At 33.7% G+C, this 27765-nt stretch overlaps 3 protein-coding genes across 4 annotated transcripts; 2 read left to right on the top strand and 1 right to left on the bottom strand.

Moving 5' to 3' along the window:
* Positions 1-17: 17 nt before the first annotated feature.
* LOC123679203 (GPALPP motifs-containing protein 1) lies at positions 18-9281 on the top strand. Of its 2 annotated transcripts, none has more exons than XM_045616642.1 (4): positions 18-241; positions 6843-7542; positions 7771-7957; positions 9049-9281. In XM_045616642.1, exons 2-4 carry the CDS (start codon positions 6896-6898, stop codon positions 9193-9195), a joined length of 981 nt encoding a protein of 326 aa, XP_045472598.1. In that variant the 5' UTR covers positions 18-241; positions 6843-6895; the 3' UTR covers positions 9196-9281. The 2 variants fall into 2 exon arrangements, with proteins under 2 accessions (XP_045472598.1, XP_045472599.1); XM_045616643.1 differs by lacking the exon at positions 18-241 and adding an exon at positions 245-297.
* Positions 248-1491, top strand: LOC123679202 (phosphatidate cytidylyltransferase, mitochondrial). Its single transcript, XM_045616641.1, has one exon. The coding sequence runs from the start codon at positions 319-321 to the stop codon at positions 1345-1347; it is 1029 nt and encodes a 342-aa protein (XP_045472597.1). The 5' UTR covers positions 248-318; the 3' UTR covers positions 1348-1491.
* LOC123679201 (transient receptor potential cation channel subfamily V member 5) lies at positions 9193-27558 on the bottom strand. Its single transcript, XM_045616640.1, has 17 exons — positions 27432-27558; positions 27302-27384; positions 27088-27183; positions 26928-27015; positions 25662-25838; positions 24250-24439; positions 13746-13899; positions 13539-13689; positions 13379-13482; positions 12471-12741; positions 11530-11735; positions 11291-11442; positions 10506-10615; positions 10271-10452; positions 9755-9871; positions 9576-9701; positions 9193-9419 (listed from the first exon to the last, which is right to left on the bottom strand). The coding sequence occupies exons 1-17, from the start codon at positions 27520-27522 to the stop codon at positions 9303-9305; spliced, it is 2415 nt and encodes an 804-aa protein (XP_045472596.1). The 5' UTR covers positions 27523-27558; the 3' UTR covers positions 9193-9302.
* Between the last annotated feature and the right edge of the window lie 207 nt (positions 27559-27765).

Raw genomic sequence — 27765 nt, forward strand, 5'->3', positions numbered from 1 at the left:
TACATAGATATAGATAATCTAGTTCTCAGTTTCTCTATGTTTGGTAATGTTTTTTCATGAAAACATTAAATATATTTAATACATAAAATGAATTGAAACTGATGTAATTTTATTTTCTGTCGAATAATTAAGTCTGAATATTTAACAAATAATAATCTGAGTATATGGTGCCTTAAACAACAAAAATTTAGAAGAAAACGTCAGATTTGACATTGAAAATTTGAAGCAGTTAATCTTTGAGGTTAGTATTGTTATTATTCATTTCGGAAAAAATGGAGTAGAATAATTATAGATTTTGTAAGTTTTTGTTTTTCAAAAATGACGTCTAACGCAATTATACTAGCTCCTATCTTCACAAGAATCCTTGCCAGATTTCCACAACAACTTAATTTTTGTTTCGCGTATGGATCAGCGGTGAAAAAGCAACTCAGAAATGAATCCAAGGAAAACATGATAGACTTGATATTTTGCGTAGATAACGCTTCTAAATGGCATGAATTGAATATCAAGCAAAATCCATCACACTACAGTGGCTTGAAGTATTTTGGCCATAATTTTGTGTCAAAGTTCCAAGAAAATTTTGGGGCAAAAATATATTACAATACATTAGTACCTATTGAAGGAGTTATGATAAAATATGGCGTTATATCAACAAGAGACATGGTAACAGATTTACTGGAGTGGTCAGATTTATATCTCGCAGGTAGACTTCACAAACCTGTGGAAATTTTGAAAAATACTTCAAATTCAGAATTACTAACTGCACTACAGTTGAATTTACAATCTGCAGTTCATTCTGCCTTGCTTATACTTCCTGAATCATTTACTGAGTATGAATTTTATCATGTGCTGTCCAATTTGAGTTATGCTGGGGACTTCAGAATGATTCTTGGGGAGAAAAAAAATAAGGTGGAAAATATCGTCAAACCGCAATTGAAATCCTTCAGACAATTATATAAACCTATCTTGAACACATTATCTGATTATGTTGATTTTCCGAATATTAAGAAAGATCCACTATCTTCTGGTGATCCTCATAGTAAAGTTCCAATCATATGTTCTCAAGATATAAGTCCATTAGCTAGATTACATCATTTGAATCAGTTACCTAGATGGCCTCAGAAAGCTCTAACAAGACTTTGGAATCGAGGGAGTCTTAGGCAAGATACAGAAGATGTTTTACGAGCCATAGCCTATGATCCTGATTGTAATGAGATTGTTTCTACATGTATAAGTCAGATAGTATGGAGATCCTCAATTAGCCAAAGTTTAAAAGGAATAGCTACTGCTGGAGTTTTGAAAAGTGTGCAATACAGCAGTAAAAAACTGAGTAAAATGATAATGTAAAAATAGTGTGATGTGAATAGTTATTCAGGTTATAATCAAAAGACAATTGAGGATGTTAGTTGGATTGAGGTACAAAGACTGTTGAGAAAATAATATATATATGAAAAGAAAAACTCTTAAACATTAAATCATTGAATTAGTTAATCATTTTTTATAAAGTAATCTATGTACAGTTACTGTGATTTTTGCCAAATTCAACCTTGATGAGTTGGAAGGATCACGCACGGCATCAAAGGGAAAGGGCTTTCAGTGAAATTGCTTGAATTTTTTATATCTTGTAGAACTCCCGATGCTGATCAAATTATTTCATTGCATCACTGCTCTAAATTTAATGGTTAAGATTATATATGGTTCTAAAAATAAAATTTCGAATGGTCATTGTGACTAAACTTTTCGAATATATATACCAAATCGATTATCTCTCGATTGTTCATACAGCTGATTAAAGTTTACTAGGTATAGAGAAAAATTATTCTTTTCCAAAGTCCAAAAGATATCAAGTTCTTCAGTGATTTCCAAAAAATTGAGAGGTGGAATTTCATTAATTTTCAGATATTTTGTGGGATCAATATCAATTTCGATTGATGATGTAAACATCTCCTGAATTGAATTGACATATCCATTATGTATGTATATCTTGTCAAACTGCATATATCTAGATACCTGAAATTCTAAAATTGATTACCAACTGGATAGTTCAAAGTGAAAGATCACTCGCCTATTAGGTACCTAAAATATATAGGGTGGATCAGAAAATGATGGTCATAATTTCCTCGAAGTACCTAATTATGTTTGATTTCAATTTTATTGAAACATTTCCACAAATATGTGTTGGGCGTAATTACTTCGAAGAAATTATCAGTAAAGGACACCTTTTTCTGATCCACACTGTATATTTTATGTACCTACCTAATTGATGAGTGATCATTCACCGTGAACGATCAAGTTGGTAATCGACTATTCTGGAATTTCATGCATCTAGATATATGCACATATGCTAGATAATAATTAACAGTATGAAACAAAAAAAATTAAACTGATTAGTGTAGCTTCCATTCAGAAGAGATTCGAGACAAGTAAAGAAAACCGACGTTCTTTGCAGTTAGATGAAGTTTCAAAAACTAAATTCTTATTGGTTGGACATTTTCAAAAGGAACCACCAGATTGGTCAACGTGAACAATCAAGTTGGTAATCGACTATTCATGACTTTCAGGCATCTAGATATATGCAGTTTGACGAGTAATATCTATATATATATATATACAGGGTGTCCGGGGAATAACTGTACATACTCTTACCAGAGATAGAGTTGGACTAGCTGATTACTGATTGACTGTAAAAAATTAATTTCTGGATTTCCCTAGAAAGATACAGGGTGATTTTCCAACTTCATGGAAATACTTAGATCATCATAAAATCCAAACTTATTGACGAATAGTATTGAAACTTGGGAGATTATTGGTACATGCTAAGGTCGAGTCAGAACGATATCAATTATTTCATTATTCCAGGGCCGGACTCATTAATCTTCATTTAAAGTGTTCAGGGTAAAAAAAACACTTTGTATTTCGAATTACAAATAATTGATTCGCTTTTTAGAAAGAAGCTAAATTATGCTTCAATTTGCGGTATCGCTTAAAGTTGTCACATCAACAATTATTTTTTTATGAATTTTTGAATTTGGATAAAGTTCGAAAATTTTAATTTATTTACCTGAACAGGATTTGTCATCTTGCGGAGTTCGAAAATAAATAATAGATTTTCTTAAAAAATCACTGAAGGTGAGGAAGACTATAATAATTTATTGATATACTGGGTGGCCACCCCAGAAGTACTCTGAGAAAGAGGAGATATGATTTTCAGTTTGGGAGAATGTTACAAAATATCTTACTAGATTCAAAGATTCAAGATCAAAAATGCACAGAAATAAAATTTCCTACAAGATAAAATATGAATTCCTAAAAAATATTCTGTGATAAACTTCAAACATTTTGACAACTGAAATTTGAGATTGTTGTTTGTTGCTTGTGCTTTGATTATTATAAAATAGTGAAATTATCAAAATGGCCAATTTCACAAATAGAGAATATGCTGATATGATGTTCGTGTATGGTAAATGTGAGGGAAATAGTCGAGCTGCTGTGAGAGAGTATCGTCTGAGATTTCCGTCGCGCAGAATTCCCAATCACCAAACATTTTCTGCAGTATTTAGTTGTATAGCGCAATATGGTAGAGTGCCAGATAGGAAGAAGGATTGCCAAAGGAATCTAGAAAGAAGTGATGAAGTACTCCAATTAATTCAAGCACAACCTTCAACTAGTATAAGGAGAGTAAGTGCACAATTTCATTTGCCGAAGCATAAGGTGCACAGAATAATCAAAGAGGAAAATATGTACCCATACCACATACAACAGGTACAACGATTGGAACCTGGCGATAATGTCTGAAGACTGAATTTTGCACATTGGATAGCAAATCACAGAGTCACTTTGTACAGAACAATATTCAGTGATGAGGCTCAATTCACCAGAGACGGTGTGTTCAATATTCATAACTCGCATATTTGGGCCGAAAATAATCCACACAGTATAAGACTGAGAAATTCACAACATAAATTTTCAGTAAATGTTTGGTGTGTTGTGATAAACAAACATTTGATTGGGCCTCATTTTTTTGACGATCGCCTTACAAGTGCGATTTATCTAGATTTCTTACAAAATATTTTACCCGGCATGCTACAAGGAATAAATATTAGAGGAATTTATTTCCAGCATGATGGAGCTGGACCTTATTTTGGTTTGGAAGTGAGAAGTTACCTTGACAATACCTATCCAAATAGGTGGATAGGTCGAGGAGGACCTATTCCATGGCCTCCTCGATCTCCAGATTTCAACCCGCTAGATTATTTTTCATGGGGAAAATTGAAGGATATGGTATATTCTGAAGAAATCCAGTCAAGAGAACAACTGATGAACAGAATTATCAACTGTTGCGATATTTTAAGAAATAATGGCGATATGATTCGCAAGGCTGTATCCAATTTGAACATTCGGCAAGAGAAATGTATACAAGCTAATGGTTTTCATTTCGAACCACTTCTGAAATAACGTTGACTCTGCAATTCATTCGTTCCTATTTTCGTTTTTATTAGGTACTCTTCAATGTATTTTAGTTTGTTTCATTTGTTATTGTTTCGTTATCGAATGTGCTTATTAAAGCTCTGAACTTTTTTGAAAATTTTTTACTAATACTTTCGCATTTTATATTCAAACATGAGATTTTCAGTTCTCTTCATGGTGAAAAATTCAATTTTTCGAACTTTATCCAAATTCAAAAATTCATAAAAAAATAATTGTTGATGTGACAACTTTAAGCGATACCGCAAATTGAAGCATAATTTAGCTTCTTTCTAAAAAGCGAATCAATTATTTGTAATTCGAAATACAAAGTGTTTTTTTTACCCTGAACACTTTAAATGAAGATTAATGAGTCCGGCCCTGGAATAATGAAATAATTGATATCGTTCTGACTCGACCTTAGCATGTACCAATAATCTCCCAAGTTTCAATACTATTCGTCAATAAGTTTGGATTTTATGATGGTCTAAGTATTTCCATGAAGTTGGAAAATCACCCTGTATCTTTCTAGGGAAATCCAGAAATCAATTTTTTACAGTCAATCAGTAATCAGCTAGTCCAACTCTATCTCTGGTAAGAGTATGTACAGTTATTCCCCGGACACCCTGTATATATAAAAATGAATCCCTTTTTCCTTGGTCACGGCATCACGCGTGAATGTCTGGAACGATTTCACTAATTCTTTTTTTGTTGTATTTGTTATTATTAGGAGAAGGTTCTTATGTAAGAAAAAAATACGAGAATTGCAAAATTCATTAGTTGACATTGAAACAAAGAAACGTAGTTTATATGCTCTTTGCAAATATATCGGTCGGAGCCGCCTCGGTGGCGTGGTCGACAGAGACCTCGACAGCGGCACCGAAGGACCGAGTTCGAATCCCGGTGAGGGCATGGATGTTTAGTGGTTGTTTAAGTCTTTGAGAAAAAATAAAAATTGTATGTTGACATAAGGATGAATGCAAGTGTGAATTATATATAATACATGTGAGAAAATTAGGAGAAATTCAACAAATTTGTGACTGGGTACATAACCAAAGGTTGAGCCCAACAAGCGAGAAAGAATGAATATCGGTCGGACTTGAAATATGGTCGGAGTTATAATAACAAGATACATACATAATTCATTTACCATTTCTTAGTGTATTCTTCACATTGGTTTCTACAGGATAATTTGTAGTGTGTGTTTTTTTCTGAAGTGTTTGTTCAACAAGGTTAGTCAAATTAATATAGTGTTGGAAAGTTTCGATAGACCATTTTCATACTTTCACAAAAAAATAGGTACTATAGGTTTTTTTTTATTTTCAGTTGAATTTTTGTTTCTTAAAATGCCGGCAATTAGACGTACAAACTTAAGTCGCAGAATCCGTAATGCTGGAAGTCAAACTGATGAGCAACGTGAAACGCGGAATGAAGTTGAACGGAATCGATGGAAACGGAACCAACAAAATAGAAGTGTTGCGTTTAACCCCTATAGAGCTGTATTTAATTATAACAAAGAAATTGAATACAGTACACTGCATATCGTTGCTATTGGACCAATGAACTTAATAAATAATTAATAAAGAAATTAACTTAATTCAGATGAAAAGGTAACAGATATTTCTTGATTATAGGGCGGTACGAAGTTCGCCGGGTCAGCTAGTACACATAATAGATATGTCAGTTTAATTCAAGAGATGTTAACATCATCAGTCGTTATTAATATTGATATTCTACAAAATATCTGAAAATTAATGAAATTCCACCACTCAATTCAAAATCAGAATCAATTGAATATTCAAATCAAAAATTTCAAACACTTTATGAGACTGTTGCATTGTGTAATATCTATGTTCTTATTATCCATGGCAAATCTATGTTTCTACTTTCTACCCTTTTTTGAACGCAAGGTGGAAGGGGTAAAGTTAGTAGTCGGGAGAGCACGTTCTATTCAGCATTCAGTCTCTTACTCTTTTCGCTTTTTGGCATCGATACCTTGCACAGGTGCAGGTAGAGAAACCTACAGTCGATCATTGTTCATCCATAAACATTAAAAGTACCCAAGTCGGTAATTATAGTATAGTGGGTTAACTTATTCATAGTTTATATCAACTGTGTAATTAATCTTCTGTAATAAGTATGGAAAGACTTATTTCAATAAAAATTTTGGAAACTCTTATAGTCCTCTGAAAACAACCCCTGTATCTACATACATAAATTACAACTCTAAATTTATGTATGTGTATTCTACTCAAATAGTTAGAAGTTTAAAATATAATTTTCTAATTTAATTATACAAAACACCTAATTGTGTGAATTTTAATTTTCAACCACTTAATGATTGGGAATAATCACAATGCTATATTTATAAATTTCAGAATTAGCAGTTATTTGAGTGTACCTGAATAAGCAATAAATTAAGACAAAATAAATGGAGAATAATGAGAGAAAAATATATGGTCCAATACTGCCAGTTGCTATGGGTTCCAAACAAGGTTCTGATGATGATAGATATTCAGAAGAAGAAAAAATCTTAGAAGATAATGAAAGGGGAGATTTAAACCAGGCCTATGGCCCTGTATTACCGATAAATTTACAAAAACAAAAAAATTCTGACAGTGCATCGATAGGACCTTCTCTTCCATCACATATGAAAGAAAAATTAGAAGGGAAAATTTTGGAAGAAGACCATATATCCATAGGGCCTTCTCTTCCACCACATATGAGAGGAAAATTAGAAGAAAACGTTTTGAATGAAGATAATACAACCATAGGACCTTCCCTTCCTCCACATATGAGAGAAAAATTAGGCAATACAGTTTTCCAAGAAGATCTTGAAGAAGATTCAAGTGAAGAAGATACATATGGACCTGCACTGCCTGGACAAGAATTCAAATCTAAGAATGCTATAGCTTTAGAGGAAAGAGCTCTAGAAATGAAATTAAATCAATTGAATCCTGGACAACAAAAAAAAGAAAGAGAAGAATGGATGATTGAATTACCCACTGTTAGTGCTAGTAAATTGGGCTTGGGACCTAGACAGTTCAGACCTACTGCAGGGCCAGATTTGTCAGATAGGTATAAATTTTTCCTACAATTATCAGAAAAAAGTTAAATTTTCAAATACGCAATCCCAAAATTCATATAGTTATTAGTTTGAGGTTGAACTTTCTGAATTTCAGTCACTAAAGCATTAACAATGTATTCATTGTTTTCATATTGTTCCAATACCGAGTATTTTAAATTTGAAAATTCATTTGAAATTACTTTTCATTAAAATATATTTATTATTACTTCTTTTTTCAGATCTTCCTGGACTAATACTCCGAATGCAAAAAATAAGAAAAAAGCAGATACCAATGATTTAAGAAAAGAGATGGAAAACTCTGAACTCAGAAAACGAGATAGGGAGCAAGAAAAAAGAGCGAAAAAACACAAAAGAGACACTGAAAGTTTAGTAGAAATGCATCAGAAGAAACGGAAGAAAGACAAGGTTAGTATTGGTTTATACAGAGTGTTTCATTGGGAAACGGAAATACTTCACAGGTGCATAGGTGGGACCAAGGCGGTTCTGGAGATACCCCATTTATTGGGTCTTACTGTCTTCATAGCCGAGATACAGGGTGTTTTATGAATTTTGCCCGTTTCTTTCTGAGGCCATATCAAATGAACCACCCGGTATGTTTTCTTCATATTCGGCAAATATGTTCCTAATTGAGAGCCCAAACGTATCATGCAATAACCGCCTTGAGAATCCAGGTCCGGGTTAACAAAAAATTATGAATTGTTTCAATCCTCAAAACAACACCCGGTACCACTTCCAGCAAACCAAATTCTTGAAAACTTCACGGTTACCTTGAAAATTTGTGCAGTAATGAGAAACGACAGAGAGTAACTCAAAAATAAAAACTGAAATGGTATACAGCTATAAAAAGGAAAACCAATGCAAAAATGAATTACAAAGTAATGTTGAAATAATTATGGATTTCATATTTTCGATAATTCATTGTTAAAAGTCACTTCAAACCACTTTCAGGCATCCAAATTCTTAAAAACTTCACTTTTACGTTGAAAATTTGTGCAGTATAACTGTCTGCGCGAAAATTTGTAGTAAACGTCTCAGTTTAGTTTTTAGTGGAGTTTCTGAATATTAAAACAGATTTTCAAAATTCCGAAGTACAGGGTGTTGTTTCGAAGAAATTCATAATTTTTTGTTAACCCGGACCTGGATTTTCAAGGCGGTTATTGCATGATACGTTTGGGCTCTCAATTAGGAACATATTTGTCAAATACTAAGAAAATATACTGGGTGGTTCGTTTGATATGACCTCAGAAAGAAACAGGCAAAATTCATAAAACACCCTGTATCTCGGTTACGAAGACAGTAAGAACTAATGAATGGGGTATCTCCAGAACCTCCTTGGTGCCACATATGCACCTGTGAAGTATTTCCGTTTCCCAATGAAACTCCCTGTATAGATAGGTCCGTATTATAATTATACTATTGAGGATTTACTTTTGAGACAAAATAGTAGAAATAAAGAAATTACATAATTGTTATGTGTTTATTATACTATTCCACAGGAGGCGGGTCCAAAAGCAAGAGTACCATTCAACAGAGAAACAGATTTGCAAGTAAATAGATTTGATGAGGCACAGAAAGCAGCTGTTCTGAAGAAAGCACAGCTGTTGGATGACAGATTTTCATCAGGAAAGACTAAATTCTTATAAAATGTTTATTCTCATTTTGATGTGTACATAATTTGTAAATATAATAAACTAATTTCTTTATGCATTTAATTATAAAGTAAAAGTATCTAGTTGTCTTTAATATTCCACTAAACCATTTTGTTCAGTATTCCCTTTTGTGGATTCTGTTCTTCCCTTTTTTTGATATTTCGGTCATGTCTTCTCTTCATCTCAAGTATTTCCTTCATCTCTTCTTTATCTTCATTCTGCAAAAATGCACTATATTAATTCAGTAAAAACAAGAACTATAATAATAATATAGTTCTGTGAAGAAACATTTACAGATGCAAATGTAGATAGACATTTCTTGAATGAAAAATATTGCCATTACTTTTGAAGAAGATAAATCATTTGAAACTCACTGATTGATTCAACCTGAGTACAAGTGCTCTTCGACCATCTGACATTGGTTGGGAATAAACCATGAGTTGTTTTAACCGCTCCTCAGGACTCACACCTCTTTCAACCACTAACACTATTCGAGCCCACTAAAGAGTTCTAAATCAAATTATTTTCCATCAGATAATTTTTTGCATCTTACCTGTCTTTGCCATTCATTGCGTGTCTCTGCTATTTTTTGATAAGTGTTCCCCATCATAGCAATTAACATATTTATCAGTAAGATTGAGACTATCACCATGAACATTACAAAAAGAAACTGAAACATTAAAAAAAAAACCAATTCATAATAAACTAAACTCAATTAATAAAGTCATAATATAAAGTGCTAGCCAAAAGTCTTCAGCTCAGTTGTATATTTTGAATGGTTCAACTTGAAAATATTATATTAGAAGGTTATAAATAAACAGATGTAAAGCTCTGTAATTGCAGGATATATGTTAGTTATAGCTAACAAGGGCCACAGGTAAATTTTTGTTTATGTGGGCCACATTTAATTTTTTTTCCAGAATTATGGGTTGTAACAAAACAAACTTATCATACATATGATAGATAAATCGGGGGACCCACAAATTTTGCGGTAGGTCACTATACATCAACCACCATATTATTTTATCTTATTTTCAATAACCACCATTAGAAATTTTCATTAAACTACCTTGGCTAAAATCTCATGTTCGGTTTTCTCAAATGCTCCATAATAGTCGCCAAAATTCGTTAGTGACATCAAAAACATAGCCATTATTGATTCGATAGGTGTAGACATTGGATTTGTTGCAGAATCATCTACATCATCTGGTGTCAACGGATTATCATAGGAAAGGAATATCAGATAAAATGCTGAAAAATTTTGTGGTTTCAAATTTATTGAAAGACACTAGCAGAAAACATACCTTGTGAGAATCCCATAACAAACACCAAGTAAATAGTTGCGAATCTGATCAAATCTCCCATAACCATTCTGTAAATCATAACAACGAATGGTCCTACCGTTTTGAAGCCTCTGTAAATGTGAATCGCATTAGTTTGTTACACTGCAGCAGAATCCATGCCGAACATTTTTTATTTCACAAATTTTTTAAATTTATTTGATGCTAATTTACTATCTACTCAATTCGGTAGTGGGTGAATATTGTATGAAATTTTGGTTTGAGACAGCTACCATCCGGCAACAGATAACTGAGGTCTATCTATACAAATCTTCCTCTTGAGTGTTCTTGTGCAATTGAAATTGAAGGGTTCATTCATGAGATAGTTTTCGTGATCACTGGGGCCCGTTCATTATATTAAAATATAATGGGTGTTTTCAAAATTCACAAGTTTTGTAATACTACTAGAGTTAGTGGCGGATTTACCAGAATGCCGAGTAGGATGAAGCCTTTGGCGGAAAATTTTAAGAAGCGGTAGATATTGAGCTTATTAATTTTTCATTCGGATTCACAGAATTAAAAAAAAATATTATACACACACAAAGAATTTCAAAAATTGGACAAAAATTAAAATATTTAACAAAAATAATGAAGCAGAAATCATAAAGTTAGAATTTTATTGATAGAAAATATAATTGATATTGTGAACTAAGGTATCAAAATTCAGAGGCGACAAAATTTGAATAGCCTACAGGCCGCCACCGAGTAGAGCCATAAAAATCGTAATAGGGAAATGAAAACTGTATTACCTGCAAAAGAATAAAAAGTATGGAGCAGTTGTAAGCATTATAATAACTGCAATGAAATCTTCGAATTCATCTTGACAAGCCAATCTCAACCATGGTACAATTTGCATCAGAATACAAGAGAAAAGAAACATCACCCTTGATGGTGCTGTCATCTGAAAATTGATAGTTTTGTATCTCAATACGAAAATAATTGTGTAATATAACATGTAGTACTTGAATTTGTCAGTATGTGTCTTTACCAAGTTTTCAAAAAACATTCTTCCACCTAAAAATCTCGCTTCTCTCACAGCCGCTGCTAGGTAAATGAACGCACCTATTGTCATTGCGACTTCGCAAACAAATCTGATTTGGGAATCTCTGGATGATAGATCCATCAACCTACATTCCTCCTGCAAATTTTCCCACCATTCTTCCATATCTGTATTGCCAGCGTCATCTTTCATCCCTGAAAGTAATGAAACTTCAACTTTCAGTAGACAAACTTCGCTAATTATTTATGCAATTTAGAAAAAAATACACATACTTCCTATTTCTATTTCTGAAGAATATACCGAATGAACACTTGAAAGAACGTAGAAATAAACACCAGGCATTTCAATGACATAGGTAGTGAAGGGAACAAAGCAAAATATTAAAATAATTCTGTTTGGTATGATCTGGAATAATAAACAAATAGAATTTGCACATATGGGCTGGCACAATTAGACGGCGAAGTTTTTAAAATGATTTTTAAGTATAATAAATGTATGGATAAAAATTTTGAGTAACCATATTTTTGGTCACATATTACCTTCTAGATTGAACTTAATCATGTTTCATATTTTTTTAAACATGCATGTTTAAAAAAATATTAAATATGGTTGAGTTCAATCAATGGTCTTGATTTATCTTGAATACATCCATCTAAATTTATTTATTTCCCCAAATTTCCTGCAATAGTGCGTTAAGCTTCCATAGCTGCCAAACCAGATGTTTTAGGAATTTAGTTGAAAAGCATTCCCTTTTGTATTTTCAATTCTGCATCATGCAGGATCCTGTATACTTACATAATTATATCATCCTTAAAATTCCCTAAATTTTGATCTGTTGAAAGATGAATCCACCGGTATACTTTATTCGATCTTCGAAATCAACATCTGATTGTGAATATATAATTACTGCTAAATTCAGATCCTCTTACCTTTGCTGGTAGTCAGATTTTCGATTTTGAAGTCGACTATGGTATGATTCAGAAGGTTAGCAGAAATTTTCGTTAGATTAGTAGTATTTGTTATTTGAACATGATGCATGGGAGGTCCTGGTCTTAATGTGAAAGCTATCAACGAAATCAAGAAGTAGAAGGCAAACGTGAAAAACTGCCTATAAAATTTGAATTTCACAAAAGTGTTCCATTTCGTTTTTAATAAATCAATCAGAACACCATCCAAAAGCTCCAAATGTTCATCTTTATCCTGAAATCAATGTTAAAAACAGGAAAAAATTCAACAATAAGAGGCAAATATAGTTAAAACAAAGGGCGGTATAATTGATCGAGGCATTTGAACAATTCAATAATGTCATGGAAAAAATCTTCATCACATAAATAAAAAATTGCAAATATATATGAATATTTTAAACACCGTGCCAAAAAAGTAATGCAACAAGCCCATAATTCTTATACGAAAAATTATTAAGGAAAATCTTTGCACCCGTTGATCTTTATTTTCAAAAAGAAGTTACACTATGCATTTTCTAACTAGATAATTCGCACCCCACAACTTTTTTTTTCAAATGAGGAAATATATGGATTGTGATATATCAAATGGAAGTTCATTCGATTACCCATTCAGCGATGTGACTAAAAGGAGAATTGGTTATGCCTTTTTTTTAAAGTAACATTAGGAAGAATTTAATTCTTGTACAAATAATTATTGCGAAAAATCCTACCATCAGATTTCTATTTTTAAAATTTAGTGAATTTATGCAATTTTGAAGGTGATAGAGGTTCATGCCCCTCGTTACCCTCAATCCCCACCAATTTTCTACAAAAATATTGATTGTGCTATATGTATAGCATGAAAGGCATACTTGTCTTCGAATTATACTCACCCCAAAGACAACTAAATTCAACCCTGACATTTTACTTATTCTTCCTGTTTCCACATCTATAGTATCAATTTGAGATAGGGGATAAGCTGCACAAGTAATACTACCTAGAAGAGCATATTTATGAGAAACACAAATTAATTCGATGATTTGAGAAAATTACCAATTTGCCAGTAGATTTCTCGTTCGATGTTCAAGATATGGAAGAAAATTTCAACTCTTGCCAGTTTAGCGGATAATGTTAAAGGTGTCAGGTGTAACATATTCCTGATTGATAGTTTTGATCCAACTTCGTATGCCATATCAAAGGCTTCCTATAGAACAAAATGGTAAGGACGAAAATAGTTAAGGAAGAGTACAGACATATTACCAATTTTTCATATATGACTAAAAGATGTAAAACCGTGTTTCCGTTTGTATCTTGAGCATTCGGATCAGCTCCTCTAGCTAATATTAGTCTGAAAGACTCCTCTTGTCCCAAACAAGCAGCAAATGTCAACGGATATTCACCCCAATAAACATATCTAAAAATTGATCAATTGAATGTGATAATTAAACTTTAGTAAAGTTCGAGGAATTTATTTAGCAATAAAGAAACCGACACACAGATACCAAACAGCCAAGCTTGCCGTGGTGGAACAGGCTATCAAGTTTTATTAAATCGAAGTAGAAGCGCGGCATGTGTGGTCAAATACATGCTTGTCGCTAGGCTGTGTTAAAGCATTGTATAGTCTTATATATTGTGACCTGAAGACACCGAGTTGTACTTTGTGGTGTGGAACATCAGTCACGAATGAACTACAAAATTCTGGTTTTAAAACAGTATTTTTGTATCCTTTATGACTTTAATCATAAAGAAATACATGTTTTCGAACTACATAATTCAAGTGCTCCATATCTAGTTCGTATTCGTTCAGATAAAAATACAACTGTAGCCAATCGCTTTTTACACAATGTTATGGCACCTCACTATCTGTGTGACGACTGCAATGCAACAGACCAATGTAAAGGTATCTTTGATAAATGTAGAAATATACTACTATTATTATTATTTGAACTGGGGTCGTTTTGGTTCAGTAAGCCTTCCGGGAATTGCGACCATGCAGATCTTTTGTTCTCTACCCTACTCACTCATAGAAACCCAAGGAGGTCGTTAATGAAGTTAATAAACTGACAAACCTCCTTAGGGGCCTTGGCGTTACCTCTCTGGCATCCAGGATCGGCTTACCCATGCGAATGGTTTTTAGGCCAGCCAGCTCCGGACACTTGCATACCATGTGTTCGGCTGTTTCTGCTTCCGATCCACAGGGCCTGCAAATCTCGTCTGCTGACTTTCCCATACGGTACAAATGATGTTTGTACCGACAGTGCCCCGTCAGCAGTCCCACCATCACCCGAAGCTCGGCTCTTGACAGCTTCATGAGCTTTTTGGCGTAGGTAGGTGAAATCGTCACGAATTTCTTTTCCTGAACAAGTCTAGGAGTGTTAGTTCAGTGGATTATCCTGATCAACTCCCATAGCTGGACCGCAGCTTTTCATATTGGTCTTTTGCTAGCCCACAGAAAGGCTCAGGTCCAGCAGGTGTTAACCTTGATGCACTTTCTGCAAGTTCATCAACTTTTTCATTTCCTTCAACCCCATAGTGCCCTGGTAAATATACTAAGTTGACGCAAAGCAGAACGACGTTATTCACGAAAATTTGGACCACTGCTTTCCCTATAAGCGAACATACTATCACAACTTGACGCTGATTGACGGCGACCGTCGACTACCGATCTGGAGGATCCATATTCTCGCCGAGGTCATTCACATATTGAATTTGAAGCATGCACATGAAAAATCTATCAGCATTTTCTATTTTCCGTGATAATTTGAGAAGTGTATGGAATTCATTACATTTCTCCCTGTTCCGAAAGACATTGTAGTAACATGCTACTCTGCCTCTCCTCTTCAAAGATACGTAAGGCTACTGTACATTTTGAATATTGTGAACTCGTTATAATGTAATAATCTATATAATTATTATTTTCACCCTGTACCGCAAGACGAACGGGTGTGATCACAAAAGTAAATGGTGGCAAAGAGTGAGGCTTTACAAGTTTACAGCCAATCGACGCGTCGATCGGGTCTAGCCAGTAGGCTGTAGCCAGCTTTCCATCGCGTCGACTGTAGAATATTTTTGCCGACACTGATACACGGCGTTGCAAGATGGCTTTTTAATAAATCAGTAGGTAGACACTGCATCAAAAAATCAGTAGACGGTTAGGCTGTAGGGAGGATAGACCTAGGATATCCGTCCGTATATCACCTTGGTTTCTTTGGTTGGAAGTTGGTAATTCGCTCAGAGAATCTATGTCCATTACTCTACGGTGGTCCGTATATATCGCCCAATAATTATCGACCCATAAGCCTTACCCCTTCGGTGTCCGAGGTCTTGGAGAGAATTAGGAGTGAACATCAGCTTCTTCACTTTGCGCTAACACAGAATAATATAGTGTTCGGTATAGTATATCCAAATTCACATGAACTAGTCCATAAAAACGCTCGGCCAGATGTCTCTTTGAAATGGATACCGCAATCCGCTAAATACCGGGGTTTATTTCAAAGTATTGTTAGGCAATAAATTCACTGGCCCCAAAGGAATTTCTGGAAACTTGGACAACCCTTGTACATATAATTGAAATATTCTGACTTCCTCCAAGTTACTTTGGATATACTATACCTAATAGATAACTGATAGAACCGAAAGCCCCCTCGACACGAATCGGTTTCGTTCGGTTTCCATTCGGGTCCAGAGTTCACAAAAGCAATTGGTCGTTTACACACATACGGTTTAGTTTCGGTTCGGTCACGTTTTCGGCAAGGGAAAATAATATTTTATTTTCATTTTCTCATTTTAAATTCATCAAATGATGATGTCGTAGACGTACCCAGTGAAGTCAATTATTCCTCTTCCCTTTTTTTATTCTTCTATAGAGAAATAACATGGCAGCAATTTGTCTATTCTCCATAGTGAGCATTGTGAGAAATGTGAGTGACTGCGTATTCGATGATTCGGTCCTGAAATCAAACCTTATACTAACCGAGTGTGTGTGAAGAGTTTTCATTCGTTTTAGGCGCTACCTAAAACGAATCGAATATGCACCTTATATATAAATCGAACCGTGTGAAACGAGTCTAATTGGACTCACTCCCTTGGATCGAGGTATTTCTATAGTTGTTCTGTACGTATTTGGACTTTTCCAAGACGTTCAACCGGGTCCCACATCGTCATCTTCTGCATAAATTACAATACCTAGGCATAGGGGGAGATTTGCACTCGTGGATTAGATTAGAGTTTTTTTAACCGATCGAACCTTCCGTGTGAGAATGGCGGACGTTCATTCATCTGCGAATAATTTTATGTCCAGTGGCGTCTCGCAGGAATCAATCCTGGGTCCCATTCTCTTTTTGTTTTATACATCGGATCTGCCTAGACAACTGAAATATCCATACGCTATTTTTGCAGACGACACAAAAATATACAACCAGGCTTCGAATGCGAGGACCATTCAGGACGATTTGTGGGCTGTTGAAGATTGGTGTCGAAAATGACAGCAAATGTAATGTTTTACATCTAGGCAGAAATAATCCTAAGTGCCAATTGCACCATTTGCCTAAACATTGATTGAAAATTTAAACATTGATTACTCTCTGATTTCTTCAGAGAAATCAGAAATTAATCGATGTTTAAATTTTAATCAATGTTTAGGCAAATGGTGCAACTGGCCATTAGTCTCAATATGCAGTCGATGGTCACTGCTTGACTCCCTGTATAATGATCTGGGCATCATAGTGTCCATAGAGCTGGTCACACCACGGCGGCTGTGACAGCGAAAGACTGACCGATGAGCTATATGATACAGAGATGGTTTAGGGGTTGCAGCCTGACGTGTCGAGCACTATATTGAAGCTATGTGCGTCCTTTGATGAAATATGCCAGGCCGATGTGGTGCCTTTCTCTTAGTAGCGATCAACTTCTCTTCGAATCTGTACAGCGTTGGAACACAAGGATTCCCTTTGGGAAGATTAGACCTGACTATCACGCTCATTTGAGATTGTCGATCGGCAAATCTTTGGGGATTGGCGAGATAGAGGTGATCTTATTTTAACGTATCGGGCTCTGCATGTGTTCTTTGGTATGATTCTGGATCACCTCAACATAATAAGCATGTGCAGCCATGCCTTACAACTGACAAAGGAGAATTACAGGACTACACAGCGTCAAACTTCTCTTCCTAACACAGTTTTCGGTGAATGGAATGGTTTGCCAAATAGTGTTGTTGGTGCAAGTTCGGTGAATTCTCTCAAGAACCGACCCGACCAGTCTATTCGAGAGCAGAATCGCCTTCAACTTAATTTAGTAAATGTGATTGTGTTTCTTTATCATTTTCGGAAGTATTTATTCCGTAAGCTTGACTTATGTGAGTGACTTGAATATGTTCAGGTTTCTTTAGTATTCTAGTAGTGTATGAATTCCATTTTATTTTTGTTATTTTGAGTTTTTGGGTGGAAACTCCTACTTCTCTATTGTTAATAATAATATCAATTTCCTCAAAAAGCTGTGACTATTTTCTCAAACTTCGGTGAGTTACAGTCGACGCCAAATATGTTGGCAAGAACTTGGTTGCGCACAAAACTGAAGGAGTACCTAATGAACCGAAGCGTTCCATTCAGTAGCGTACATATAAAGCATAAAATTTAATGTCATACTATCGTACTACCTGTATATCGTATTTTCTCAAATAAAAGTACCTTATAATAAATGGTTCTACTCTCAATGTCAATTATTATCCTCTGATATTTTTTTTCGTTATCTCGAATAATTCATTGCCGATTCAATTTATTTACCACGCCACTCAGTTAAGCAGTCTCGAAATCGGCAACACCCCAGCTCCAATGCCGTAATGGTGCGAAGGAGATAGCATTATCTCTCTCTGCGCCATAGATTTGCCATCTTATTTGGCGGCGACTGTATCTGTCAGAGGCAAGAGCAACCGTACTTTTATTCTGGTTAGATTTGGTAACCACGCCCACTCGTCTTGGTAGTTGTCACTTTAATTTTCAGATTATTGTTTATGCACATTTCAGTGGCGTTCCCAAGGGGGGAATATATCCCCCACAGGAAAACTATCCATTATAAGCCACAACGCTCAATAATTTGTTGTATAAAATTTTAATCAACGAATTCATCAACCAGCGGTTATATCAAAGCACTCCATCTGATCCGACTGTCATCGGCACAATCATTATTAATAATAATAATAATAATAATAATTGGGTCTTTATTTCAAATCAAATACAGCATTGTGATAGTGAAGTGAAACAGTGTCAAAAAATAGAAAACAATTATTTATCTCATGTAACTTGTCATATTATATGGTTCCAGATTCAACAAAAATCTAAATAGTTTCCTCTTGAATCCTTTGACATCCTCTGTTAGTTTTATGTTCTCAGGCAATGAATTGAAAATCTTCAAGCATCTGTATTCTACTTGTCGTTGGCTTGTTGTTAGATTGAACTTGGGATATATATAATCTAAACCTCTGGTCTCATGGAATGCTTTCTTATTCTCATATTTTTGGAACAGTTGATTGTTCCTTTTCATAAATAATAAACATTCCTGTATATATAGGGCATATATGGTCAGTATTCCATTCTTCTTGAAAAAAGTTCTGCAAGATTCGTTATATTTGAGATTACTCATGATTCTTATAGCTTTCTTTTGTAATATGAATAGACTCTCTATATTTGATGTTCCGTAGAATATAATCCCAAACCTCAATTTTGATTCAATTGTTGCATGATACAAAACCTTCATAACCTCATTACCAGTGTATCGTGTCATCATTCTGAGCCCATAAACACTTGCTCTAATCTTTTTACTCAAATAATTAACGTGTTCATTCCACTTAAGATTTTTATCAATATATATTCCCAACAGTTTGGTACAATCATCCAAATGATCATTATCTTCTACCTTTTCACCACACACGGTTGAAGGTGAAAAGAGAATCTTTCTTGTTTTTTCTTTGTTTAAGATGAGATTGTTCGACTCAAACCACTTTTGACTTTCTTCTATTAATCTTGAGCTCAAAATCTTAAGTTCTGAAAGAATCCCATGGATAACCAACAAATTGGTGTCGTCTACATAATTTGCCATAACTATCACACTTTCGTCTTCTCCAAGACACAAATCGAAATCATTAATGTATACTATGAAAAAGAGAGGGCCGGCAATACTTCCCTGCGGAACTCCCAAAATCATCTCCTCTAGGTCAGATTTGAAGACCTCTCCCTTTGATTCCATTTCCACCATTTGTTTCCTTGCTGCAAAATATGATCTTACCCACATTAAAGCTGGTCCTCTTATGCCATATTTTTCCAGTTTTGTTATTAATTCATTCACATCCAAACAGTCGTATGCTTTTGTCAGGTCAAGGAAAATTCCCATTGCCTCATCTTTGTTCTCAAAAGCCTCCACAATTTTTGTCACAAAACGATATATAGCTGTTTGTATTGACTTTCCTTTTCGGTATCCATGTTGACTCTCCCTGAAGAATGCATTTTCTGTCAAAAAATTCATAATTTGCCTACAATATGCCATCTCTAGGATCTTTGAGAAGCTGGGTAGAATACTTATTGGCCTGTAATTACCGTAATCATTAATATCGCCTTTCTTGTGTATTGGCTTGACAATTGCTATTTTCATACTGTCAGGAAATTTCCCATATTTCAAAGAGTTGTTTATAATGTAATTGATGGGTTGGACTATTTCTTCAACTGTTTGTTTGATCATTTTGTTTGATATTCCATCATATCCACTAGAGTGTTTGTTTTTTAATGATTTGATGATTTCTCTGGTCTCTTCTATACTAATTTTCCTCAGTCGCAATGACTTATCTTCTTCCACATATTTGCATTTACTCTTACTTTTTGATATGTTTGCAGTCAATCTTGTTGCAGTGTTGACGAAGAAGGTGTTCATCTCGTTTGCAATATTTTGTGGATTACCATTCATTAGGGATAAATCTCTTTTCTGGGAGTTGTTCACCGACTTTATGAATGACCACATAGTTTTACTTTTATTTTCCGATTTTTGGATGGCTATATCAAATTTTTCTCTTTTCTTCTTCTTCAGATGATTATCATATTGTATTTTTGTTTTCTGGTACATATCTTTGAAAGAATTGTCGTGTGTACTGAGCACAAGTAGTATATCTAGTTTTTGTTTGATATTTTCTGCTTCTTGGTCCCTTCTTGCCGTTTTCCGTTTTCTGTTCATATTGATTCTTTTAGCTGGAAACACTTCGTTAAATTTATTCAAATATACCTGATGGAAGTAATCAAACTGACTGTTTATGTTTTTTTCATCAAATTCATAAAGTGGAAACCAATTCTGTTCTTTTAATGAATCCCTGAAGTGTTGTATCTTTTTTTCCGAGAAAATACGTCTATTCTTATATTCTGTTTGCTCTACATTTGTGTCAAAAACTATTTTTTGAGCTGTGTGGTCAGATATGTGCGTGTCAATGATATTGACTCTATATGGAATCTCAACATTTGTGAAAATTCCATCGATACATGTTGCTGAGTTCTTTGCTATTCGAGTTGGTTGATATATTGTCTGCTTTATATTATATGTACCCATTAGGTCTAGTATACTTTTTCTTTTAATAGATTCCTTTGCCATGTCGATATTGAAGTCACCTGCTATTACAATCCTCGCCTTTTCATTATGTAGTCTCTGTAAGATCTTTTCTAAAGTTTCACTCATTGTATCAATATTTCCATCATTATAAACCGCAATACAGATCTGCTTTCTTTTTTCTATATGGTATTCTACTGCTACACATTCAAATACTCCTTTCTTCGACATTTTTTTGATATCTTTTCTCTCCCTTGCTGGTAAACCATTTCTGATGTAGATTGCTACTCCTCCATGCTCTTTTTCTTTTCTGCAGAAGTATGTTTCCAACTTGAAATCTGCTATTGTATGGTATTGCATCTGTTCCTCTGTCTTTCAGTGCTCTGAAATACACAACACTTTTACTTCCTCGTTTTCTTTCATCAATTCTTCTAGAAGTTCTTTAGAATTGCCAATTGATCTCACATTTTGGTGTAGTATGCCAAATCCTACCGAATTACCCATATCATCATTTTGTTTACCATATTTATTCCCAGCAGGTTCAAACTCTAAAAAGAATGTTCATTATTATTTATGGTTTGTAGAAATTCTCGGTGCTTTTCAAAATTGAAACGTAAGAGCTATAAATGCCAATGGATTCCATTACTTACCGTGTTAACATTTTCACTCACAAAGAGTTCAGTAGGTTAGTATATTCTGTTGACTAGTGGACGACATGAAATATTTCTATTATATTTCGTGTTTAACTTTTAATGTGTTGTATGATCTTAAAAACTAATCAAAATCTTATTATGAGTAAGCTTTTTTCGAAAACTTCTTCAAAAGAAGAAAATTTGATGCAGGCGAATTTTAAAGTTTTTCGCGTTTGAAAAAACAGCTGACACTTCGACAGGTGAAAATCAATCTCAAGAAGTGTTAGTAAATTCAAAGGACATCGGAAACGAATAACCAATTTTTTTCCTTATCTCCCCAAGGTTTATGTCTGGATATGCCACTGAAATTTTTTCCATGACATCTAACACTCAAATACTTCATTATTTTAATTATGAAACAAATACCCTTCAGAGCCATTAAAAACTTTTAGTTGTCTACAAATTAAAAGAGATTAACCATTTATAACCTCCAAAATTCTGTAAAAAAAAAATTGTTGACCAATGACAAGTGTCAAGCAGGAGGCATCATAGATTAACGAAGTATAGGAGGCATATACGAAGCAGGTTACCTGCAATATTGAAAACCATTAGTAACCGCTCTGAAATTCTCGGCGATATACGGACCATACCCCTAATATCAATGGAAGGGAGAGGTAGGATATATTCAAAATATAATACAATTTCGATATTTTTGCTGCTGAACAAGTTTATTTCAAAAGGGTTTACACAACAATAATAATATTATTCAGCCAATTACATAATAAAAAACGAATATATAATATAATAGATTATATAAAATGTTAACACAAAACACATTAAAAAAATTCACCAACAAAATACAAAACATAGAAAAGAGTTAATCCACATCTGTATCACTGTCAGAATCGGAAATGTCGTCTTTTTTTTTATACATACTGCAATTTGATTGTCTTGGCAACTTCAGAATCAGGGCAAATTGTTTGTATCAATTTAATTAAATGGTCCATTACGTGGTAGGAAAGTTTGTGTTTACATGAAAAGGCAGCCATTTGCATTTCAGCATTTTTTGTTTTATTTTCCTGACTGTTGAATTTTGGAATTGATGTATTTGTTTTTTGACTATTCATTGACTTCATTTGTTTCAGATGGCCTTCACAGTTTTGATGCCTAGTAAGTGCCAGTTTACCTGTTGATTTTATCGATATGCTTTTGCGACATATTTTACAATAAGCATATCCGTTGCCTTTTAGGTCTGATGATAACCAGTTTTTGAACTGGTCTTCATTTTCCCACTCTCTTTTAAATTTTTGCAGGTACTTAGCCTTCTTTCGTGTTGATGGACCTGGTCTCGCATCCGAATTTGAATCAGTATCGCTTTAAATTAAAAGATATATAAATTCCAATAAAATATCACATAAGGAATAATGGTTACCTCATTTTCAAAATTAATATTCAATATTCACAAGACACTTTATACACCTACGATTACAATCCTTTTGTAATGTGTACAACGTTCACGAAGTCTTCCAAGGAAAGTAAGGAAGCAAGAAATCTGAACCGGGTCTACAAGAACACGAAATTTTATTCATAGAATAAAGTTTGTATTATTATATTTTTTCTATGCGTCGCAAAAGGGGTGGGATATTGTACCATTATTTAGGGATGTGTATAACTAAGATGTCTGAAAACTCTTATGTTATATTCTTAGAATATGTTCTAAGGTTATATTAGTGTTGTGTGTGTAACTATCGGATATAATTAACTTTCATTACTGCGTTCGGCAAATCCACACCGGTGCGGAGTGTGCGGTGTGAGGTTTATAGATCACGTGACTACGGTGCAAGAGGTATGTGCGTGTTTTGCGAGAAGAATGAAAAACAATTTCGTCGAATCAAAATTACTGGAGACGGTCAGACTAGATCTAATTTGTCTCCTCTTGGATGTATTGTATATTGTTGGAGAACCACTTATTGAAACAGTTGGAAATTTTGTAGACCTTGAAAATATGCATAATGAAACAGAGAACCAATTGGAAGAGAGTAAAAGGAATTTTATAATGTATTCTTCGAACATGGATGAAAGATTTTTTCGCTGAGATCCAATTATATGTACTTTGTAAAATAAACCTTTATTTCTAATAATAATATTCCTTTCCTAATTGCCTTCGACATATACAAACATAAGAAAAAACTCTAAATATATAAAGAGATTTTGCATAATAAGCTTATAATTCATAATTATTTTTTTTCCAAAATTCTCAGATTCGTGCATGATGCTCAAATACAACTAATGCATGTACCTATTTTGAAACCAATACTTAATTCAAATTTTAGGTTCAAAGCTGAATACTATATTCCAGATTTCAAGAGAAATTTGTTATAATCAAAAAAGGCATCAAATGTAATATTTGGAATGCCCGGTTTAGTATCCTCTATGAAGACATATTGATTTCTTATTGAGAAATTGAAGAAAAAACCAGTAAAAGTAAATAATAGCATCCTTCAACAGCGGAAATCGTAAAAAGAGTTATTTGAAATGATAGACCCTTTCCTCACCCTTCATAAGTTGTTTCTGGGCAAACATTAACCCATTCATGAGATAATGAATCTGTTCTTGAAGATTTCTGATCTTCTGGACACATAAAATTGCCGAAACAACGTTCTTGAAAGTTAACTCCCGAGTCCAATAAGTACTTAACCATCCCAGGATCCTCATTAACTATCGCAATATGCAAGACATTTTCGCCTGAAAACACATAGGAATAAGAGCAATTAACATAAATAAACTTATGTTATAAAGTAAGTTTGTAAGCTATAATCTCAAAAAGTATGTATTCAACAACATTTTTTTTTCACCAAAATCTTTATTGTGTGTTGAGAAAATTTTTCATTAGAGCACTACAACTTTACTGTAAAACAGCCATATCGAATTGACTCGTGATTTTTTTTTCTACAACTCTATTAACTGACGAGGTATCTTATCACAATGAATTATTCAATTTTCAACTTCATCCATAAATTTTCTATAAAATATAGGAGAAAATACTAAACAAAAGTGTAAAATTTGAGGTGCTTATTTCGTTATACTTTTTTTCGTTTACGTAATAATTTTAATAATAATAATAAACCAATTTATTGTTACTTTGGTAAAAAATAAATGTAAACACTGTAACTTGTAGTGACTGCCCAATGGTATATATTGGACAAACTGGAAGAAACTTCAAGAAATGAATTAACGAACACCAAAGGAGTCACACTAGTGATAACATCTTCTCGTCATATGCAGATCATTCATCAGAAACCGGACATAATTTCAATTCTAATTACAAAATACTCTATACCGAAAATAAAAGTCACCGTTTGAATCTACTAGAATCACTAGAGATTAACAGGTACAATTCGAGACATATTTCACTAAATTCCCAAACAGATGTAAATAAGTCACCGCTTTTGAACATCTTCAAGTAAAATTTTTTGGAAATTCCAAATTGCAACAAATAAAGTAATATAGTACCCCGAACCGAGAAGACCGTTGACCCATCAAAGAATCCATAAATTAACATTTTATTGCTCCATAGGCACTCTCATTTTTGTGTATATATAGCTAAAATTGTATTTCAAAATTCAACACTTTGCAATGTAACCCTGATGAAGCCGCTTAGACGGCGAAACAATTGTCGTAAATAATTAAAATCTGTGGAAAGTAGTAAGTGTTTACATTTATTTTTTACCAAATCAATATGATTTTCCACCAAGTAAGGACTGAATCAATTAAAAAAAATTATTGTTACGTCTAACATAACTTATGAGACTACAAAAGGCCTCAATTAATCAGGGTTCCAGTAACACGGACTCTGCTTAGGCCTCATATTAAATGACAAAAAAAGAATCAAGAGCAACCAATTACAAAAAATATTAATATTACTATAAAACAGAAAAAAAAACAAATTTAAAATACAGCATCTTACCGTAATATTCGTCTGACATGTAAATATCATTTATAAGTCTAGGATAAAATCTTAGAAGTCTTTTTGCGAGATCTGCGTGTAAAGAAGTTGCATTCAAAAGGCATAGATGTAAAATGGTTTCTCCCACTGCCCCTCTTTCTTTTATTTTCCAACAAACATGCCTATAGAGATGTGGATCTGAAATTTGCAAATAATAGAGATTTTGTTGAATTAAATTTGATGTTTTTCCTTTAATTATTTTATGTTTTTTAATCGATATGCAAAGCTTGAACGATGGTTTAGGAAGTTGAATAATAATAAAGTTTATTTGAAATAAACATGAAGTAGTTAACTGAAGCTTCGGAAGCCTATGCAGTTATTTATTGGATTTCTATAAGGAACAGTGATGTGGAGACTGACCATTTTAGTAATTCTATTATAGAAGCCGAATATCATGGCAGTTATTGAAAATCACTAAATTATTGTAACACGCATTTATTTTCTTATTAATTGAGAGATAAATTATTATTTCATAAAATAAAATTACAAAATTCGGATTTCCGTCATGATATGTGGAACACCAATCAGAGCGAATGACGTCATTTAGTAGTAGAAAAGTAAACAAATGGCTGGTTCTGTTCTCGGACAGATCTATAATAGGTTATATATCCATGTTGGAAGACTATTCTTCCAACATACTTGTAACTTTTGGAATTCATATTCATCACACAAAATAACAAAATTATTCAATGAACGTCTTAAAGTCTATACACTCTGTCACTCCACAACGTCCAGTGTTTACGATTCGTTTGGTCGCATGATCCGCTAACATATTGAGACACTAGCAAAGCCATGACACTTCCCACACGACGCGTTTTGGTGCGAATTTTAAATCTGAAAACTTAATGCCATTTTTTTCTACTAAAACGTTACTGTCTGCAGAAAGATGTTATTATTGAATAATATTTCTGAACATCATATAGGATAGTTTTTAAAAATGGCCTATATTAGAACAAACTTGGTTTTGACCCCATTTTGTGTCCAAGAGGCTAAATTGAGTACATTGGCACAAAAACAAGTCGCTATAATTACTATGATAGTAAGCGGCTATACGAAATTAAAAAAAAAACAACATATGTATTTTTTCCAGAACAAAATCTAATTGTCTGGATGCATGCACGGTTCTAAAAAATTAAATTGCTTCTACTAGACATTGCTTTTTTCCTTTTCCAATATGATACTATATGTTTTCGAATTTTTCTATTGACGTTATATACTCGTACTTACTTTTACGATATTCCTCTTCCGTTACTTCTTGGGCATTTTCATCAATTTCGTATTCTTCTGGATTTTCCATTGCTCGTAAAGGAGGAAGCTTGAAAACGATAATTACTATATAGTAAAATGGTGCATAAATCAAATTAAATGAATTGATCTCTTCACCCACCAATTTGTGACGTCCTCTTTCAGCATTCCTCAACAGAACCAAATCTGCAATAGGAAAATAACGACCTTCTCCTTTATTGTAAAGAAACTGCTCAACCTGTAAGAATAATAAATATTTAGTATTTAAATGGAATATAATTACATACTAAGGGTAGCTGTTCATAAAGACTTGTTAAACAATTCTTCAGATCATAATTGAAATATTGTTCAATTACCTTGGTTTTTATTGCATGGTCTATTTCAGCATATTGTTTATTTTGAGCGGCTCTTTTCATAAGTTCTACTAGTAAACCACCACCTGAAAATTTCATTTCAATGAAAAGTATTTGTACATTCGAAACGTACCTTTTAAGTTGCATAACTTATAAATGGCTTGCATAGAAGCTCCAGCTTGTTTTTTAACACCACTGGTGACATTACTTTCTGTATTTCCCATTTTTCAAACAAAAATATATGTACCTTTTATAACAAGCGAATCAAATGTACTAGTAATCCATTTTCAGAAGAATTTCATTTTATTGATCAAACATTGTTGTTTTGAAACAGAACTATTAGATATTGATTATACTCTTACTGAGTGATGGTAAATAATTATGTTTATTTGGGGATGCGCCCAAATTTGTCTATATATTTTTGCGGGAAAATTTCATTTATTTAGTTTTTCACAATATTGGCCTCA

The sequence above is a fragment of the Harmonia axyridis genome, chromosome 4 (genome assembly GCF_914767665.1).
Source record: "Harmonia axyridis chromosome 4, icHarAxyr1.1, whole genome shotgun sequence".
Classification (NCBI taxonomy): Eukaryota; Metazoa; Arthropoda; class Insecta; order Coleoptera; family Coccinellidae; genus Harmonia; species Harmonia axyridis.